Source organism: Lampris incognitus, chromosome 8, assembly GCF_029633865.1.
Source record: "Lampris incognitus isolate fLamInc1 chromosome 8, fLamInc1.hap2, whole genome shotgun sequence".
Taxonomy (NCBI): Eukaryota; Metazoa; Chordata; class Actinopteri; order Lampriformes; family Lampridae; genus Lampris; species Lampris incognitus.
This window is the reverse complement of record NC_079218.1, coordinates 12,467,232-12,489,271: the sequence shown is the minus strand read 5'-3', so window position 1 is coordinate 12,489,271 and position 22,040 is coordinate 12,467,232. Positions and strand designations below refer to the sequence as shown.

At 41.7% G+C, this 22,040-nt stretch overlaps 1 protein-coding gene across 1 annotated transcript in view; it reads left to right on the top strand.

Moving 5' to 3' along the window:
- The first annotated feature begins 2,942 nt into the window (after window positions 1–2,942).
- The window catches only part of cfap70 (cilia and flagella associated protein 70), a 44,497-nt gene continuing 25,399 nt past the window's right edge, over window positions 2,943–22,040 (top strand). The window contains exons 1-7 of the mRNA XM_056285249.1: window positions 2,943–3,014; window positions 4,621–4,822; window positions 5,734–5,832; window positions 6,981–7,066; window positions 7,361–7,552; window positions 14,592–14,774; window positions 15,998–16,092. Coding sequence (XP_056141224.1) covers window positions 2,943–3,014; window positions 4,621–4,822; window positions 5,734–5,832; window positions 6,981–7,066; window positions 7,361–7,552; window positions 14,592–14,774; window positions 15,998–16,092 — 929 coding nt within the window. The remainder of the gene's footprint in view (window positions 3,015–4,620; window positions 4,823–5,733; window positions 5,833–6,980; window positions 7,067–7,360; window positions 7,553–14,591; window positions 14,775–15,997; window positions 16,093–22,040) is intronic.

The window sequence follows — 22,040 nt, the reverse complement described above, 5'->3', positions numbered from 1 at the left end:
TCATACTTAATGAAATCAACAGGCAGCCAACCTGCTTCAGGTTGTCCCCAGCTTTCTCACAAAAGACAAAAAAAAAAAAACAGCAACAACCACATTCAAATAGGGCATATATTGGTTGGCACTCTAAAAACTCGAACCAGAGAAATGTATTAATTTGTTTAAGCTCGGGTGGGGCTCATCCAGCTAATAATGACTGAAACAAGACTCATACAATATAAAATAGTGAATTTGATCTATTTGAGGCAATGTCATAGTTTCTCATAACTGGTGTGCAATTTGAAATATCTGGACTGCACTGCACGCCCAGCAGTCTGACAGGGTCTGTGCTTATGAGGTGGAGACTGACTTGACTGGCTTATGGACCCATAGAACGAGGGCGCCGTTTGTAAAATGTTATATGCTCAAAACTACAAATAGTTCCCCCTCATTTAGCGTCGACTTGAAAACTCTCCGCCGTTCTTGTTATGCGTAGAGTGACAAAATGGGAAATAATTAACAATGCTGCACGGTGCATGGTTTGTGCTGAATGATAATGTAAACTACTAATAAGACCCGTGTCCGACTCTTTAGCCGAGCGGTTAGCGATGTCGCCTTGTGGTGCAGTACACCTCGTATCGAATCCCGCCCCGGGCAAGAAAATAGCCGGTTACAATAACAGCTAACTGTTGAATCATTATTTGGGCCAAAACATAAATTCTGGGGGGAGGGGGTCCAGTTGTTCAATATTAATTTTACTCCAAAGGCGAGGTTTGAAAAAAAGCAGAGCTTTCTTTAAGGTCTGTGAGGGGTACGTGTAGAAAAATACTGCTGTTGTTTGGAGAACGCAATGTCTTACAGACGCTGTCCCAGGCGTCCCGCACACAAGCGCTCCGTCCTTTTCTCTCGTCTTGATCGTGGCTTGGCTGCTTGGCTTTAAAACCGTGTAGACCAGTGGTTCTCAACCTTTTTGGGGTCCTGGACCCCCCTGCGTATTTTTGATCTACCCTGAGGACCCCTCCACCTGATCTTGGGGGAGGGGGGTTGCAATTTGATAGAAACAGTAGAAGCTGCATTTTAAATTGCATTATAGCATTTATTCACTCTTTGGGGCAAAAATAAGAGCTTTCAGTTGTAACTTAGATATAGTTAACAAAACAGAATTCTGATGCAGTAACTTTCAGATATACACTACCGTTCAAAAGTTTGGGATCACCCAAACAATTTTGTGTTTTCCATGAAAAGTCACACTTATTCACCACCATATGTTGTGAAATGAATAGAAAATAGAGTCAAGACATTGACAAGGTTAGAAATAATGATTTGTATTTGAAATAAGATTTTTTTTACATCAAACTTTGCTTTCGTCAAAGAATCCTCCATTTGCAGCAATTACAGCATTGCAGACCTTTGGCATTCTAGCTGTTAATTTGTTGAGGTAATCTGGAGAAATTGCACCCCACGCTTCCAGAAGCAGCTCCCACAAGTTGGATTGGTTGGATGGGCACTTCTTTGAGCAGATTGAGTTTCTGGAGCATCACATTTGTGGGGTCAATTAAACGCTCAAAATGGCCAGAAAAAGAGAACTTTCATCTGAAACTCGACAGTCTATTCTTGTTCTTAGAAATGAAGGCTATTCCATGCGAGAAATTGCTAAGAAATTGAAGATTTCCTACACCGTTGTGTACTACTCCCTTCAGAGGACAGCACAAACAGGCTCTAACCAGAGTAGAAAAAGAAGTGGGAGGCCGCGTTGCACAACTGAGCAAGAAGATAAGTACATTAGAGTCTCTAGTTTGAGAAACAGACGCCTCACAGGTCCCCAACTGGCATCTTCATTAAATAGTACCTGTTAGAGCCTGTTTGTGCTGTCCTCTGAAGGGAGTAGTACACACCGGTGTAGGAAATCTTCAATTTCTTAGCAATTTCTCGCATGGAATAGCCTTCATTTCTAAGAACAAGAATAGACTGTCGAGTTTCAGATGAAAGTTCTCTTTTTCTGGCCATTTTGAGCGTTTAATTGACCCCACAAATGTGATGCTCCAGAAACTCAATCTGCTCAAAGAAGTGCCCATCCAACCAATCCAACTTGTGGGAGCTGCTTCTGGAAGCGTGGGGTGCAATTTCTCCAGATTACCTCAACAAATTAACAGCTAGAATGCCAAAGGTCTGCAATGCTGTAATTGCTGCAAATGGAGGATTCTTTAACGAAAGCAAAGTTTGATGTAAAAAAAATCTTATTTCAAATACAAATCATTATTTCTAACCTTGTCAATGTCTTGACTCTATTTTCTATTCATTTCACAACATATGGTGGTGAATAAGTGTGACTTTTCATGGAAAACACGACATTGTTTGGGTGATCCCAAACTTTTGAACGGTAGTGTATGTAACAAAACAGAATATGTATTCAGTAACTTTCAGATATATGTAACAACAGAATTCTTATGCAGTAACTTTTAACAATGCAAACGGGAGCGAGATCTCTTATTAAAATACAATAAATTACACTTGTGAAACAGATGTAATTAGAGAAAAAAGTCCTGTTACCCTTTACAGTTTAGGTAGATAAAGGTCTCAGTCACATTTGAGTAAAATAATCCTATTTCTATAAATGTCATAGATCTTTTTTTTAAAAGATATTTTATTTTCACGGACCCCTTGCAATTACACCACGGACCACTAGGGGTCCGCGGACCCCCGGTTGAGAAACACTGGTGTAGACCATCAGCGGAAGGGGACACGCACGGAATCCACAAACTCGTTCGTCGCTGCAGTGCGTCGGGATGTCCTGCTCGCGGTGCTTCCGGTTTGGAGTCTAGGATTTACGACGTTTGCGTCGGTGCCCGAACGCACCGCGTTCACCGCTGCCATGGCAACGGGCAGGTTGGCCACGGCGTAGAAGGAGCGAGAAGTTTGAAAGTGAACGGTTATAACATTATCATTTATTTTATTTTTTTACCAACATGAACCCCGAAACAAATACCGAAGACAAACCGGTACCCGTGAAAATCACCGTCGTGCGTGGAAAGAATCTGGTGAGCTTGTTTTGCTGGGGAAAGGATCTGATCGTTATCAATAAACGGCAATGTTTAAGCTAGCGTCCAATACCGGTGACGTGACGTTACGAAACATTTAGAATTAAACGGGTATTCGTGTTATTCCTTTTATAATCATGAAAGCACAGTAACCATAAAATTAACAAACAACAAAAAACAAAACTAGTTACAGTCAATAAAGTTTGTAGTGTCAAGTTCTGATTTCTGTTTTCTCAAACGATGGCTTCTTGACACTACTATATTCTTTGCTATTAGCAAACGGACACTGATCAAATTAGCTAGTTAATATGGACTTCTGTTTTGATAATTTATTGTTAATTATTAATGACATTAATTCATTGATTTACTTTACTTGTATTATTTAACCATGTAGTACATTTACGTCATCTATCAAATTTAATGTGTTATGTTTACAGTGTGTTAATCTCCTTAGTTTTGAGGAACAGAAAGGCCTCCTCTGTGTACTGTAGTATAAGCAGATCTCACCACAAGGGACTATGGTGGTCGAAGGCGCTTTGTCTACAAAACGAAGCAACTCACAAATAGTCAGGGGTTTCTAAGACCAAAACAAGGAGGACTCAAAGGAAACCCATAATGGAGAAATATTTACATTTGATCTGCACCAGATCCACCCTTCTCTCCCTTATGATCTTCTTCTATTGTCTTCCACATTCATTCTTAATATAAACGAGTAAAGGGAAAACTGATTACTTTTTTCTGAAATAAATTACTTATTGAAGGAGAACATTGCCTTTACAAGGTCAAAATGTGCCATTTCAGCACATTGTACACATGCACATTTGTCCTCCTACTTGAAGCTAATCGCCTCACATTTGGACCATTTGGAGGTCCTCCGGACTACAGATATACCCTACTCAAAAACCGGCTTCTGCAAATGATGTTAATTTTCAAGAAAAGTGGGACATGGTCTCTGGTTACATTTTGGGGCCAATTTGTTGAGTTTATGGTCAAGATAAAGAGTTAATACCATTTTTGGGGCATATTTGTCAAAAATCATGCAATTTACCTCAAACTAATTTAAGTTTCATATTTCAAATTATACTCTATAAACACTGCTATGGTGAGAAATGCATTTTTTTGAAGTTCAGTATTGGTCAAAGTTCAGGGTGTCAAGGGCAATGTTTCCTGTATTGTAAACATTCCTTTTTTTCATTCTTAATTTTCTTGCTTTTCAAAAGGAAAATTACTGACCACAAAGTGCACAGATAGCTCAATTTATAACTGGCTTCTGGGGGAATTGAGCCCACAGAAAACATGAAGAACTTGATCCACTGATCATGATCACGGCACTTTGGCTCGTATAGCATAGCAAGACACACATATTTGGGATTAGGGGCTTGACTCCCATTGGAACCATCCATGCAGAAAGTAAGAAATATCCATTCCATTTGCAATCCATTTGTAAAAGATAAGGCTAATTCAAAGCATGTAAAATCCAACAAAAAGAGAGAATGAAAATGTAATGGGGCTGTTACCCCACTCTGTTTAATTTATTATGTACTTATGATAAAGAAAAGATGCTCCAGATGAAAGGGGCACACAGTAATTCTCCTCTCATGGTCAGCGGGGCAGCAAATCAGACAACTTCCAGAGCTCGGTAAGAGTAGAATTCAATGAGGCGGTGCTGGGAAACTCACCAAGGAAGCAGGCAGCTTCAGCTGGAAAGTCTGTGGCGCAGCGGTCTGTGGATTATGATTTCACCTGCAGCTTTGACTGCTTATGCACTGCTGTGAGTCTCGACCACATGGCCCACAAGCCGGTTATAGGTAAGAACCATGTTTCCTTTGGAGGCACTGTTGTTTGGGTGCACCCTTATTTCTGTCCCACTTACTGGTTCCTGTAACATAGATTAATTAAGATTCTACTGCCATTCCTCACTTTATGCAAAAATGTGAAGCCGCATTAAGCAATATCTGATGGCTAGATGTCAGATGGTAGGGCTACAGAAATCCCAAAACACACAGTCAAAGCTGAGTCACTCACTCCCCGTCTCTCCAGTCTCTTCAAAGAAGTTATGCCCATAATATATACAAGTCCGATATTCACTTGTGCTTTAGCCCTGGTTTGGTTTGCTAACTTATGAGATGCATACTTGGGTCTCTTTGGCTCCCTTTGAATCCCTTCACCAGTCACTCTCCTTGTTTGGCTAATGGCTACTGCACGCTTAACAGGTAGTGTTAGTTTTGAGAGAAGGATGGACTCAACTGGAGAGGGAGTATTGAGATGGACTCAACTGGAGAGGGAGGTGTGATGTGCCTGTCTGACAAAAACAAACAATGAGCTGAGAGTGAAGCTAAACTGTAGACTGGAATGTTGATTCTCAGTAGTATCAGCAGTACCAGAAATCCTATCACATTGCATAGCATTTGATTCAATGCTAATATCAAAAATATTGCTTAATGCAGCATCAACTTCCCTGTTACAATCCAAGTATGTTTGTTTGGTATGACCTCTTGTTTCGCACATATATTACTGGCCTGCTTGTAGTACTCTGCTTGTTGTGTCTTTTATAGGCTGCTGTGTTCAGCCAGTATCTCGGGTTTTTTCTGATTTAGTCTGATCTGAATCTTGAGGAGACACTGTCTGAGACTGACTAGCTGCTACCCTGTGGCTTGACGCACAGGTTAGTCTAGGAGGAAGTGTAGGAACCACCGTTAATTGGTGCTGTTTTGTTCAGTGACAGTGATGGAGATCCTGTCCAGGGAAAAGAAGCAGGCAGAGGAGAGGACAGCCGTTCTGGGTCAAGCCGTGCTGGACCTGCTGCCCCTGCTGCAAGGTGAGACAGCATCAGAGACAGATTTACATCATCTGAACTGATTGTCAGTGATGTTCACATTCACTTCCATATTGATTATTTGGGATATTCTTCTGTGTTCAATTCTGAGTCAGTCTACATCAGCTATCATGATTTACAATTACCAGGATGAGCTCTTATTCTCACAACAACAGGCCTGCAGGGCTCAAAAGTCTCCTTAATGATTTAGTAGACTAAAGCCTTCCATCACAAGGTTACCAATCTCTTGGGAAAATGTTTGTGAGTTATTTTGAGTGAATATGATTGAAGTACAAATGAATATATCGACTAAATTAATTAATTTTATCTGATAAAAAAATTATAATTCAATTAAATTCAATTCGGTTTATTGTCATTAAAAACAATGTGCAGGCACATGGTAAAAATGAAATGAGGGCTGTGGCTTCACCAAACAGTGCAAGACAGACACAGACAAACACAGTATAAGATATACACACATGAAGACCAAAAGCTAAAAATAAGTTAAAAAAGATTATAAAAAAAGTATTTAAAGTAACAATCCTGAAGTTTTACATGCAAGAAAATTGACTTTTTGATACTTCTAACGCTAGGGTCTTTAAGTCAATCGCTTATCCTCAAATTTCCAAATTATTAATGCTTTTGTAGTTTCTTACTTTAATAGTCTAATAGAACTTGCCTTGGAAAGAAAAGATATGGTGCATAGGGGTGCGTGGTGCATGGTGGTGCATGGTGCATATCTTCATCATAGCAGCCAAATGAGGAAGAAGAAGGTGAGTAGGGTTGGAAGTGAAATTTTTTATCTAAAAGCAGATTTGACAGAACAAGATGGTAGAAGACCTTTACCAAAAGATAGTACATCGATAAGTTTTTTGTTTGGCGGCGGGGTAGGTGCTGACACAACAGCACTGCTGACTCTCGTTCATTTTGAATAGAGCTCTCACTTTACTGACACCTACACAGGGGACAGTGAATTAAACAAAAACTTCAGTCCTCAGGATTGTGACTTTGAGTATATATGTAACATTTTTTTATTGTTCCCTAATGAAGGTGTGGTAGGATTTTTTTTCCAGGGTTGGAGCAGTACTACAGCGGATGCTCCAACCACAAAGAGTTCTGTTTGTCAGTTGTTTTTTCTCCCCTCTCTGTAGGTCAGTGCAGCTTCTCATCCACCGTCCCACTGTATCCAACTCCAGGCTCTCCGATTGAGGCTGCTCCACTGGAGGGTGAAAACAAGGTCAGCTGGATCGCTCCCTGGCACGTGGAGAAGCTAAGATGGTGTCTGACGGGCCTCTTCCCATTCATTTCACTGTTGACAAATACAGTTAGATTTATGTTAATTAGTAGCAGCACAAACTTTATTAAGCATGTTCTGTTAAAATGATAACAGTTTAAACAACAAATAACATTCACTGCAACAAGATTTAAATCTCAGTTTTATCCCAAAGTAAATACAGACCATTCTCTCCGTTTCTGTCCTGGAGGAAAGTAAAGACCCACTGAGTCCTCTGCTCTCTTTGTCTCACCTCAGCCATCCCTGGATGTTTCAGTTAGTGTACCAGATTCCCTGCTTTCCGACGCACAGCTGTCTGCCTCCAATCTGCTGAGGGTGACTGTGGAGACGGCCTACTCCGTCCCTGAGGTGTGGAACCCAGTGGCGGGTCCTGCTGGTCCTCCTCCCTCCAGCTACATAGCTGCCCTCCAGATCCCTGTCACTGCTGAGGTGAGATGGATGTGTGGGTATTTATGTACACATCCACATACCTGCCAACCTACATGCATTTTTGCACCACCTATGCAATTCTTGGTCAAAGTACACAGGTATGAGATGTGATTTAAAACTACACAGAATTAGTGCGGTGTCCTTGAATTTTTAATGTTCTCATTCAATTTGTGTATTTAATTCCATGTGACAATGTATAGCCCCAATTTCTGAGACAAAACGCAAGTGATGGAGTCTGTCTCATCATCAAAACAAAACAGAGTACAGAGCCTCCTTGAGCACAGATATATTGAGTACCCTCATAACAAAGAAAGTGTCAATGAATGCCAGGAGAACTGTGTGTCACAAGGAGGTTTGCTCAGATGCTCTGCTTAGGGTGGCAAAGTCATCAAGCTATGAGGCAAAGCTCCCAAGAAGGGATCCTTTGCAGTGGCTTTTATATGCTTGTGGTACATATTGTTATGCAGCTGTTCAAAACATTCATTGGCGGACAAAAAGTTGGGGGTGGGGTGGTTCTACATTTGCAAGTTTTAAAGGTACTTTTGTTTTCTCCTTTGTCTAGTTAAACACATGAAAGCAAAGTTATTTTGAAAAATTAAAAAAGAACATTGAAAATTTGAAAATTGAAAAAGTTCTCAAGTGTATAGGCATATTGTGTATTCCTTTCTTATTAGAGTAATACTTTATTTTAGAGCAGGGCTGGGCAAATGTCTCCCCCCCCCTTTTTATTATTACTACGACTATTACTGCTACTATTACTTTTGGCTGCTCCTGTTAGGGGTCGCCACAGCAGATCATCTGTTTCCATCTCTTCCTGTCCTCTGCATCTTCCTCTGTCACGCCAGCCACCTGCATGTCCTCCCTCACCACATACATAAACCTCCTCTTTGGCATTCCTCTTTTCCTCTTGCCTGGCAGCTCTATATTCAGCATCCTTCTCCCAATATACCCAGCATCTCTCCTCCACTCATGTCCTAAACATCTCAGTCTTACCTCTTGCTTTGTCTCCAAACCAGCCAACCTGAGTGGTCCCTCTAATATAATCGTTCCTAATCCCGTCCTTCGTCAATCCCAGTGAAAATCTTAGCATCTTCAACTCTGCCACCTCCAGCTCTGCCTCCTGTCTTTTCATCAGTGCCACTGTCTTCAAACCATACAACATAGCTGGTCTCACATCTTGTAAACCTTCCCTTTAATGCTTGCTGTTACCCTTATGTTGCAAATAACTCCTGAGACTCTTCTCCACCCACTCCACCCTGCCTGCACTCTCTTCTTCACCTCTCTCTTGCACTCCCCGTTACTTTGGACAGATGACCCCAAGTATTTGAGCTCATATGCCTTCTTCACCTCTACTCCTTGCATCCTAACCATTCCACTGTCCTCCCTCTCATTCACACATATGTATTCCGTCTTGCTCCTACTGACTTTCATTCCTCTTCTCTCCAGTGCATACCTCCATCTCTCCAGGCTCTCCTCAACCTGCTCCCTACTCACACTACAGTTCACAATGTCATTCGCGAACATCATAGTCCATGGAGACTCCTGCCTGATCTCATCTGTCAGCCTGTCTATCACCATTGCAAACAAGAAAGGTCTAAGAGCCGATCCTTGATGTAATCCCACCTTCACCTTGAACCCATCCGTCAATCCTACCACACACCTCACCACTGTCACACTTCCCTCATACATATCCTGCACCACTCCTACATACTTCTGTGCAACTCCCGACTTCCTCATACAATACCACACCTCTTCTCTCGGCACCCTATCATATGCTTTCTCTGAATCTACAAAGACACAATGTATGTAACTCCTTTTGGCCTTCTCTATACTTCTCCATCAACATTCTCAAAGCAAACATTGCATCTGTAGTGATCTTTTGTGGCATGAAACCATACTGCTGCTCACTAATCGTCATCTCTCCTCATAACCTAGCTTCTACTTTCCCATATCTTCATGCTGTGGCTGATCAACTTTTTACCTCTGTAGTTGCTACAGTTCTGCACATCACCCTTGCTATTGAAAATCAGTGCCAGTATGCTTCTCCACTCCTCAGGTATCCTCACTTTCCAAGATTGTGTTAAACAATCTAGTTAAACACTCCACTGCCATCTCTCCTAAACACTTCCATGCCTCCACAGGTATGTCATCTGGACCAACTGCCTTTCCACTCTTCATCCTCTTTATAGCTGCCCTCACTTCCTCCTTGCTAATCCACTGCACTTCCTGATTCACTATCTCCTCATCATCCAACCTTCTCTCTCTCTCTCACAGAAAGTTGAATCAGTTCATCTGGACACAGCGTTTACTGAGAGACATTTTTTATCACTCATCTAATGATAATAATAATAATAATAAGCTTTATTTGTATAGCACCTTTCATACATAAAATGCAGCTCAAAGAGCTTTACATTGAAAACAAGGGAAGCAATAAAACTCAACAACAATACGGATAAACTAAGTTAAAAGTAATTTAACACAGACCTAGGCAAAAAAACATAAAACAAGGCAAGAAATAAAACCACAGTACAAGATAAATAAGAGTAAAAGAAACATCTAAGTGACCATTTCAGTCTCAACTGACTGTAGGTATCCCCGCCCTTATAAACAATACAGTGGCATAACTACCAAGCACAACAGTCAGTTTCATATGCAAATTGCCGTGACCATAAACTCGAGTTACAATGGCAATGTGTACTATTCACAGAAGATTGGGGAATAGTTGCAATCACAGCTTTGTAAGATGGTAACAGATATACTCTTAGGCCACCCCCTCAGTTCAGGGATGGTCATTCCCTCTTCACATAGATGGCCTCTTTGACTTCCCGTTCAAACTAGCATTCCTCCCTATCAAGGATGTGCACATCCTCATCCTTGAAAGAGTAGCCACTGGCCTGTAGATGGATGTAGATAGTGTAGTCCTGGCCTGACGCGTTAGTTCTTCTGTGTTGTACCATCCTCTTGGCCAGTGTCTGTTTGGTATCCCCGATGTACAAGTCATGGCAATCCTGCTGGGACTTACAGTTGCAATCAAAATTATTCAACCCCCCACTGCAAATTAGGTTTATTGGCAAAATTTACAAACTGTCAGCTGTTTGCAATAAACAAATCAAACAAGAATAATTTAAATAGCTCAACACAACTAATATTATAAGTCGTTTCTCCAAATTCAACACAAAATGCCACTTTTAATGACTGCAGCAATCTCAAAATTATTCAACCCCTTCATGACAAGTGTCTTTAGTACTTAGTAGAGCACCCTTTTGCTATTATGACTTGCTGCAAACGTGATGCATAGCCAGACAACAGCTTCTGGCAGCGTTCCTGAGAAATCTTAGCCCATTCCTCATGGGCAATGGCATCCAGTTCACTAATATTCTTGGGTTTGCATGCTGCAACCGCCTTCTTCAAATACCACCAGAGATTTTCTATGGGGTTCAAGTCAGGCGACTGTGACGGCCACTCTAGAATCTTCCAGGACTTCTTCTGAAACCAAGCTTTGGTGGACTTTGAGGTATGCGTGGGATCATTGTCCTGTTGGAAGGTCCAATGACGCCCAAGCTTCAGCTTCCTCACAGACGGCATGACGTTTTCTCCTAGGATTTCCTGATACTTGATTGAATCCATCTTGCCCTCCACATGCTGCAGGTTTCCAGTGCCAGAGGAAGCAAAGCAGCCCCAGAGCATCACCAAACCACCATCATGCTTCACTGTAGGCAGGGTGTTCTTTTCAGCGTATGCTTCATTTTTCCTCCTCCAGACATAGCGCTGATCCATAGGCCTGAAAAGTTCCAGTTTTGTTTCATCGCTCCACAGAACAGAGTCCCAAAACCTCTTTGGCTTATTTATATGGTTTTGAGCATATTGGAGCCGACTTTTCTTGTGCTTTTGGGTCAGTAGTGGTATACGTCTTGGAGTTCAGGCATGGAGCCCTTCAGCGTTTAGTTGCGCCTTACTGTGCAAACTGCAACCTCAGTGCCTGCTGCCACCAAGTCTTGCTGCAGGTCTTTTGCAGTCACTCGAGGGTTTTTGACCACCTGCCTCCTCAGGAATCTGGTGGCAGCTGTTGATAGCGTCCTCTTTCTGCCACGTTCAGGTAGTGTAGCCACTATTCCTTTAACTTTGAACTTGCAAGCTATGCTTCCAACTGTATCTCTAGGAACAGTTAGTGCCTTTGCTATCTTTTTGTATCCTTTTCCTTGTTTGTGCAAGGCAATGATCTCTTCTCTTAACTTTTTGGACAATTCTCTTGACTTAGCCATATTTCTAACATGTAATCAAACGTCACCGTCAACAAACCCCTAGCCAGTCCAGGTATTTGTTGTGTTCTATCTCAAGCACACCTGATGAAACTAATGAAGCCCTTGATTAGTTGCATCAGATGTGCTTGAGACAACACCTGATTTGCAAATGTGTGCTCTTATGAGGGATTCTGTTCAGGGGGTTGAGTAATTTTGAGACTGCAGTAGTCATTAAAAGTAACAATTTGTGTTGAATTTGGATAAAACCCTTGTAATATTAGTTTTATTTAACTATTTAAACTGTTATTGTGTAATTTGCTTATTGCAAACAGCTGAAAAATTGTACATTTTGCCAATAAACCCAATATGCAATGGGGGTTGAATAAATTTGATTGCAATTGTAACAGCCACTATACATTGGTAAATTATGTTACCATCAAGTGTGAGACCAGTTTATTTTTACATCTCTCAGGAAGTTGAGTCTCTATTTAAAAATGAGAACTGTCTGAAGGTGATAAGCATTGAGTTTGCACACAACAACTGGTACATCACATTCCAATCAGATACGGCTGCTCAACAGGAAATGACTTTTAAATCATGTAGTGCTTACAGTATGCCTGGACTATGTGTTTGTGTGTGTGTGTGTGCCAGCCCTGTGATGGCCTGGCGGCCTGTCCAGGGTGTCTCCCCGCCTGCTTCCCAATGACTGCTGGAATAGGCTCCAGCATCCCTGCAACCCTGAGAGCAGGACAAGCGATTTGGATAATGGATGGATGGACTATATTGCTCTGTTTGTGCTGGGGGACCTGATCCTTGGGGTGGACCAATTTCTGGCGCAGCGTATTTTGGGGTTTGAAAACAACTGAGACGCCGTGTTTGGAAATTATGTGTCTCAACTGTTCCAAAACTCCTGCCACATGCAGAATCACCACTGGTTTACGCTAAGGCAGCTGTTGTCCTCCTCTCTTTGACCAGCTGGTGCACTATTTGGGTGTCTTCCTGGCTTTGACAAACACCCAGTTAGGATAACCTCACTTAAACAGGGCCTGTTTAATGTGGGATTTCTCCCCTTCCCTGGCCACTGTGTCGGTGAGGACGTTGTCAGCTCGGTGGTACAGCATCCTGATGACTCCTAGTTTGTGCTCCAGTGGATGATGAGAGTCAAACCTTAAGCACTGATCAGTATGTGTTGGTTTACGGTAAACATCAACAATCAAATATCCCCCATCACCAATTGCAATTTCACAGTCTAAGAAGACTAACCTGTCATTTTTCACATTCTCCCTGGTGAACTTGATTTGGTTGTCCACAGAGTTAATGTGGTTTGTGAAATGTGGTACCGACCACATTAACTCTGTGGCCATTGACCATCCCTGGACCGAGGGGGGGGGGGTAAGAGTACATCTGTCACCATCTTACAATGCTGTGGTTGCAACTATTCCCCAATCCTCTGTAAATAGTACACATTGCCATTGTAACTCTAATTAATAGTCACGGCAATTTGCATGTGAAACCGATCATTGTTTTTGGTCCTTATGCCACTGTATTGTTATAAGGGTGGGGATACCTACAGTCAGTTGAGACTGAAGAGGTCACTAACATGAGTGATGAAACATTTCTCTCAATAAAGTTGTGTCCAGATGAACTGATTCAATTTTCTTTGATTTCCTTACCTGGCTTATTGAGCATGCTTAAAGACTTCTCTCGCTCTCATTTTCTTCATTCAGCAGCCCCCCAAAGTACTTCTTCCAACTTCTCAACTACAGCTCTGCACATCACCCTTATTCTTGAAAATCAGTACCAGTATACTTCTTCCAAGATTGTGTTTAACAATCTAGTTAAAAACTCTGCTGCCATCTCTCTTAAAGTTCTCCATGCCTCCACAGGTATGTCATCTGGACCAACCGCCTTTCCACTCTTCATCGTCGTCATAGCTGTCCTCACTTCCTCCTTGCTAATCCACTGCACTTCCTGTGTCACTGTCCCCACATCATCCAACCTTCTCTCTCTCTCTCGTTTTCTTCATTCATCAGCCTCTCAAAGTACTCCTTCCACCTTCTCAACACATTACCATCTCTATCGTTCATCACCCTAGCCTGCTGCACATCCTTCTCTCTCGGACCATCTGTCTAGCCAATCGGCACAAGTCTTTTTCTCCTTTCTTAGAGTCCAACCTCTCATACAACTCACCATACACCTTTTTCCTTTGCCTTTGCCACCTCTTTATTCACTTTACACTTTGTACTCCTGTCTACTTTCCTCATCTCTCTGACCATCACACTTCTTCTTTGCCAACCTCTTCCTCTGTATACTTTCCTGTACTTCCTCATTCCACCACCAAGTCTCCTTGTCTTCCTTCCTCTGTCCAGATGACACATGAAGTTCCTTCCTAGCTGTCTCCCTCACGATATCTGCAGTAGTTGCCCAACCATCTGGCAACTCTTCACTGGAACCCAGTGTCTGTCTTAACTTCTCCCTGAACTCCACACAACAGTTTTCCTTCTTCAACTTCCACCATTTGATCCTTGGCTTTTCCTTCACTTTCTTCCTCTTGTTGATCTCCAGAGTCATCCCACAGACTACCATCTGATGCTGCCTAGCTACGTTCTCCCCTGTCACCACCTGACTCCAGGTCAGCCTGAAGGTTTGAAAAAGAAGGCTTGGCATTTCAAATGTCCAGAGAATGGATAATTTTATCTCACCTCCTCTCATCAACGTACAATTAGATCACTTGAGCAAGACAGTGGGCCTTCAGTCTTGCTCACTGGCCAAACCTGTTCTCCTTCATGTCCTTACAGAGGGAGCAGGTGCTGCTGTTTCCCAATGGTTTTTTAAAATCTGGTGGGAAGAGGGAGGCTGTGGGCAGACCAAAGAGGTGGCCACTGGCTGCTCTGCTGGCCCAGAGAGCTCATTTCCTTCCTGGGGTCTCCATCCAACCAGATCCAGTCGAGAAGGAAGATGGAGAGCTCACAAGGATCGAGGTATGAACAAAAAATACAGTTCAATCTTAAATACATTCTCCACCCAACATATAAGGTTCTATTTGTAATGTTTCTGCTTTTCTGAAGCGTAAAATAACTCTAATTAATTAATTGAACTTAAATTAAAATAACCAGAGTGAACCTACTGAGAAAAGTAGTGTTCACTAGGTTTTTAACTTGTGCTGGAATGGAATAAAAGTGGGAGAAAGTCAGGCTTTCTGAGTTCGGTGGACTCTTTATTTTCACTATATATTTCCTGCCATCACCTGAACTAAGAGGAAATAAGGGTTGACAAGGCTGTGCATGGGGAGTCAATGTGCTCAGTCTACATAAAATGACCACACACACACACACACACACACACACACACACACACACAGACTACAGATTTCTGCATTCAGCTTAAGTGGGTAGAGTTTTTTTCATTGTTTAGGCATAAGCTAAAGGAGGTACCAAGCTGTGTGATTATTGTGATTTGAATTAATTATTCACGTATTCTTATTATTCACTTATTATTCACTCAGCAATAGATGTCTACACTCTTACCTGGTGTCACTTGCAATGTGCTGGTTGCTCTGCGCTGCTAAATATCACTAAGTGGCTGTGTGCTTAAGTCAACTTTGTTAAAAATGATCCAAAAAAAAATGGATTGAGGGCATCCGTCTGGTGTGGCGGTCTATTCCGTTGTCTACCAACACGGGGATTGGCGGTTCGAATTCCCGTGTTACCTCTGGCTTGGTTGGGCGCCCCTACAGACACAATTGGCCGTGTCTGCGGGTGGGAAGCCTGATGTGGGTATGTGTCCTGGTCACTGTACTAGCGCCTCCTCTGGTCAGTCAAGGCGCCTGTTTGGGGGGTAGGGGGAACTGGGGGGAGTAGCGTGATCCTTCCATGTGCTACATCCCCCTGGTGAAACTCCTCACTGTCAGGTGAAAAGAAGCAGCCAGTGACTCCACATCTATCGGAGGAGACATGTGGTAGTCTGCAGCCCTACCCGCAGCAGCAGAGGGGTTGGAGCAGAGATCAGGACGGCTTGGAAGAGTGGGGTAATTGGCCGGATACAATTGGGGAGAAAAAGGGTGAATTTTTTTTTTTTAAATGGATCAAACTGAAGAATGCTCATCTCTTTCATGAGATAACTGTTGAGATGGGTCTACTTTTTTTTTTAAATTTTTTGTTCTACTTGTTCAGTCTAAATTTTGAGGGTTTCATTGTAATTGTAGCACAGGATGTTTCGTAACGAGGCAGAGATGATGAGAAAGAGAGTCAGCTGGGATGCTGAGCGACGCTGTTTCCTGGATGCAGGAGGAGTGGCCCGGTCAGTCCATCTAACACTGAATCCTAATCCTTACCCTCATCATGATGCTAACATCTACAGTGGATATAAAAAGTCTACACACCCCTGTTAAAATGGCTGGTTTATGTGATGAAGAAAAAAACATGCAACCAAGATAAATCCTTTCAAGTTTTTCCAGGTTTTTTTGGAAACTGCAACCTATAAAAATAAAATGAAAAACAATCAGAAACCCTTTAGGGAAAAATATAAAAAATACAAACTTTACAATAACTTGGTTGCATAAGAGTGTACACCCCTAAACTATAGTACCTTTTGATTTTATTACAGCACTCAGTCTTTTTAGATATGAGTCTGTCAGCTTGGCACATCTTGACTTGGCAATATTTTCCCGCTTGTCCTTGCAAAAACGTTTGAGAGCTGTCCGATAGTGAGGGCATCTGTTGTGCACAGCCCTCTTCAGGTCACCCCACAGATTTTCAGTTGGAATCAGGTCTCGTTCTGGCTGGACCATTCCAACATCTTGCTGATCTTCTTTTGGTGAACCCATTCCATAGTTGATTTGAATGTAAGCTTTGAAAGCCACTTTATTTTGTCATTGTATTCTTACAATGAATTTTTTCTCTGCATTTAACCCATCTTATTATATAGGAGCAGTGGGCAGCTGCAATGCCCAGGGACCAACCCCAGTTCTTCTTTTTGCAAAATTTAGCCAGGCTTGGATGTTTTGTTTTGTTTTTCATTTGAAATGGCATCCATCTTTCCACCCTACCCCATAGCCCAGACATATGATGAATATGGGGAACTGTTGTCACATGTAGGGACCAACCACCATTTGCCAGATATTCCTGCAGCTCCTTTAATGATGCCACAGGCCTCTTGGCAGCGTCTCTGACCAGTTTTCTCCTTGTCTTCTTATCAATTTTGCAGGGATGTCCTGTTCTGGTAATGTCGCTGTTGTGCCATATTTACTCCACTTGTTGATGATAGTCTTCACTGTATTCCATGATATAGCTAATGCCTTGGAAATTCTTTTGTACCCCTCTTCTGATCAATACCTTTCCACAATGAGATCCCGTTCATACTTTGTAAACTCTTTGTGGACCGTGGCTTTTGCAGTTGGATGCAACCAAGAAGATGTTGGAAAAATCCTACTAATTGTCTCTGGTCTCTTACCTGTGAGGGGCGATGATGAGATGTACAGTAGGCTCACCTCAGTGAACCACTGGCTGGCTCGTTACTGTAATGAGCAGGGATTCGGCTTTGTTGATAACTGGCCTTCTTTCTGGAGTCGCCCTTACCTGCTGAAAGTGGATGATAGTCACCCTACTGGGGACGGCACCACTCTTTTGTCTAACAATATAGATGCTGTTTATGTTTAGTTTGACACTAGGGACTTATCATTCAGCAGGTTGCAGGTGATTAGAGAGCCTGCTAGGTTTAAATCTAGTGTGGATGTGGAGTCATCTCGTTTAATCAGTGATGTTTAGTCAGGGAATTTCTCATAGTGTAGATTATCAGACTGACAGCTTGGTCTATAACATTGAGACCATCTCCCTACTCTGCTGTATTGCTCCCAAGCTCTCCTCTCCTAAATGTGTGAATCACAATAATCTAATAAGCATTCCTACCACTGGTGGTGGTGAAATGTGTGATGAAGTAGCTAATAATCTACAGAAGCAAACATCTAATGTTATCAAAAGTGTGACCACATATTGTACAAAGCATTGATAGTCAAAATTGTCAACAAGGTGTCTAATTCCAATTAATATTTCACCTATTGGTAGCTCCAAAGTTCTGCCTACTACTGATCACTTGTCTACCAAAGCCTTACTAATAAATTATCCGATTCTTAAACATAGTTTCAGTATGATTGGGTTATGTGAAACATGGCTGAAACCAAAAGTTTGCCTTCCCTTACATGAAGCTTCCCCACCCAACTACGTATACTTATGCCCATGTAGCTTGGGCAAATAAACAAGGTAGGGGTGTTGCTTTAATATATAAATCTATTTTCAATCTGACTTCAAGACTTGAATCTAAATTCCAGTCTTTTGAGGCTCCTGTTCTTGGTCCATCTCCCTCAGCCATGAATAGACTTGGCTCAGTCCAAACTGTGATACTCTATCAACCTCCTGGCTGTTACCCACTATTTCTTGAAGAATTTGGAGAATTTGTCTCAGGTCTTGTTACTTATTCTGATGAGATTCTAATTCTTGGTGATTTAAATATTAATCTGAATTACGCTGCTAATCCTCTAAGTAAAGCCTTTCTGGTGCTAGTTGATGCTTTTGGGTTCGCTCTGTTGTTCAAGAGTCGACTCATTGCAACGGTAACACCCTTGATTTGGTTTTATCTAAAGGGATAGCTGTTTTGATCTGAATATCTTGCTAACCACATCTGCTGTGTCAGATAATTTTTTTCATAAAATTTGAAGCAGTATTGACCTGTCCACTTAATGTCGGCACAGATGTAATTGCCTCTCGCCATACTGGTCCCTTCACTGTAGCTGTATTTGGCCAGCAGCTGCCTGAAGTCTTGGCTCCTTCCACTATAGTGACCGATTCTGTTGAAAATTTAACTAATGACTTAAATGTGGCCCTCTCTAGTCTCCTGAATTCAGTTGCTACCAGAGCTAGGCAACTAAAGAGGCCTACACCCTGGTTTAACGATGAGACACGGGCTCTTAAGCGGGCCGGCAGGAGACTGGAACATAAATGGCGAAAATCAAAATTGGAAGTTTTTTAACTATCGTGGCATGAGTGTTTATTGAAATACAAACGTGCTTTATCTACTGCAAAAGTGTGTATCTCTCTCACTTAATCAATATTAAGTATTGATTAATAAACATAACCCCAGTTTTCTCTTTGACACTATCTAAACTTACTAAAAAGCAGCTGTCTACTAGCTGCGCATTCACGGCCCATGAGTTTCTAGACTTTTTCTACAATAAGGTTGATGAGATCATAAACAAAATTACTTCTTCAACTCACTTAATCAATATTAAGTATTGATTGATAAACATAACCCCAGATTTCTCTTTGACACTCTATCTAAACTTACTAAAAAGCAGCCGTCTATTAGCTTCTCATTCACGGCCCATGAGTTTCTAGACCTTTTCTACAATAAAGTTGATGAGATCATAAACAAAATTAGTTCTTCAACTCTGGCTATTCCTGCAGATCCTGTCTTACCAAATTCATATCTATACAATGAGTCACTGATAGCCCCTGTTATTTCAGCTTTTGAGACTATCTCTCTTGATACTTTGACTAAGCTCATTTCAACTTCTAAACCAACTACTTGCCTACTCGACCTGTTACCAGAAAAACTTTTTAAAGACCTCTGGCCTTTCCAGGGACCTACAGTGCTAGACATTGTTAATTTATCACTTACTACTGGCACTGTTTCCAGCAGTTTTATGACAGCTGTGGTTAAACCTGTACTTAAAAAACTGCGCCTTGATCCAGGGTCTCTTAATGACTATCAACCAGTCTCTAATCTTCCATTCTTTTCTAAAGTACTAGAGAGACTTGTGTATCAACAACTTTAGACCCATATAGAAGAAACCCATCTATATGAATCTTTTCAATCAGCTTTCAGGGCCTGTCACTCCGCTGAAACTGCTCTGACCAGAGTGGTGAACGATCTTTTACTAGCTATGGACTCTGATTCCATTTCTGTGCTTCTACTACTGGACCTCAGTGTAGGCTTTGACACCATTGATCATTGTATACTATTAGGCAGATTAAATTGTAATTTTGGTGTCTCTGGCTTAGCCCTCTCTTGGCTTAAATCCTACTTATCTGAAAGAACACATTGTGTCTGCTATAGTAATATTACGTCAAAATTCTCTGACGGTAAATATGGTGTACCTCAGGGCTCAGTTCTTGGCCCTCCACTTTTCTCTCTTTATATTTCACCGGAATACATTTCTATTGCTATGCTGATGATACTCACCTGAATGTGCATATAAGGGCTGATGATCATACTCAAATCTCAAATGACTAATTTAGAGGCCTGCTTGGCTGCTGTGAAAATTGGATATGACTAAAATTTCTGCTTTTAAATTCAGATAAAACCAAGATGCTGGTCATTAGCCCTGCTAGACACTGACACCAATTTGATCAAGTAATGACAACAATAGACAACTCTGTGATTTCACAGTGTGGCAGCTAAAAATCTTGGTGTAACGTATGATCCCAGCCTTTCCTTTGATAATCACATTAAAGAAATCCCCAAGACTGTCTTTTTTCACTCAAGTAACATAGCTACAATTCAGTCTTTCCTGTCCATGGCTGACACAGAGACTCTAATCCAGACTTGATTACTGTAATGTTCTGTTTTCAGGTCTGCCACATGCTAGTACTAAAAGTCTTCAGATGGTTCAGAATGCTGCAGCTAGAATCTTAACTAAAACTAAAAAAATTGACCATATTACACCAATTCTTGCCTCCCTTCATTGGCTTCCTATCCATGTTAGATCAGGCTTTAAGGTGCTTCTGCTGACTTATAAAATCCTAAATGGGTTTGCCCCATCTTACCTATCTGATCTCCTTAAACCATACATTCCATCTTGAGCTCTTCGCTCTCAAAATATAGGGCTGCTGTGTTTACCCAAAGTTAAAAAGAAGTCAGCTGGTGGCAGGGCCTTTTCCTATCAGGCCCCGTCCTTGTGGAATAACCTGCCTGCTGCCATCATACAATCAGAGTCTGTTGAGTCCTTTAAATCCAAATTTAAAACTCATCTTTTTGCCTTATCCTACAATTAGTTTCCTTTAAGTTGCGTGCTCCACAACCTGTACTGCATGGTGGGTCGGTTTCTGTCTCAATGAATTTACCAAGCACTGTCCTGCTGACGAACAGGCTCTGCAATGGCCTGGCTGCCTGTCCACGGTGTCTCCCCGCCTGCCGCCAAATGACTACTGGGATAGGATCCAGCATCCTGTGACCCGGATTCAGATAAGCGGCCTGGATAATGGATAATGGATGGATGGATAGATGTTCTGACGATGAGATTATCATGTATAGATCATTGACTTTTGCAAACTGTTCTCTTCTCTCACATGTCTTTTCTCTCTCTCTGAATGATGTCTTCTCCTTTCTCTTTTTCTGTGTGTGAATGGTGTGATGTGAGTCTCCCTTGTGTGCAAGTGCACTCTGTCCTACTCCCAGGTCTCAATGGTGATCGTGGTCGCCACCAGGACACTGCTTGGCATCCTCCTCATCATATTCTTCCTATATTTTATAATTCCATTTTAATTCTGTTATCCTCTTTCAGTGTTGTATTCTGTAAATTGTGTAAACACAACATCCATTGCACGTTGTCCATCTTGGGAGAGAGATCCCTCCTCTGTTGCTCTCCCTGGGGTTTCTTCCTATTTTTTCTCCCTGTTAAAGGTTTTTTTTAGGGAGTTGTTCCTTATCCAATGTGAGGGTCTAAGGACAGGATGTTCTGTTGCTGTAAAGCCCCTTGAGGCAAAATTGTAATTTGTGATATTGGGCTACACGAATACAATTGACTTGACTATAGGAACAGCTGAACTTTATTTGGGGTTAAGCAGAGTCACTTTAATTGATGGCAGGTGTATACTGACTACTGTTTAACATGAGTTTGAATGTGATTGGTAAATTCTGAACACAACCACACCTCCAATTATAAAAGGGTGTGTACACTTATGCAACCAGATTATTATAATTTTGTTATTTTTCGTTTTTTCCCCCTAAAATGTTTCTGATTATTTCTATAGGTTGCAATTTCATTTTGAAAATGCTAATAACACCAGAACACAGAGCGCTTGCTCCACCTATTCTGTCTGGTGGACCAACCACTGCTGGGTGATGGAAAACTTGTCACCTAGTTTTTTATTTACATTTTTGGGAGGTAAATAGATTCAGTTTCTTAATGTGTTTACTAGTTCTCATACTGGTCTTAGCTGTAGTGCTTTAGCTTCAATCCCCCTAATAACCTG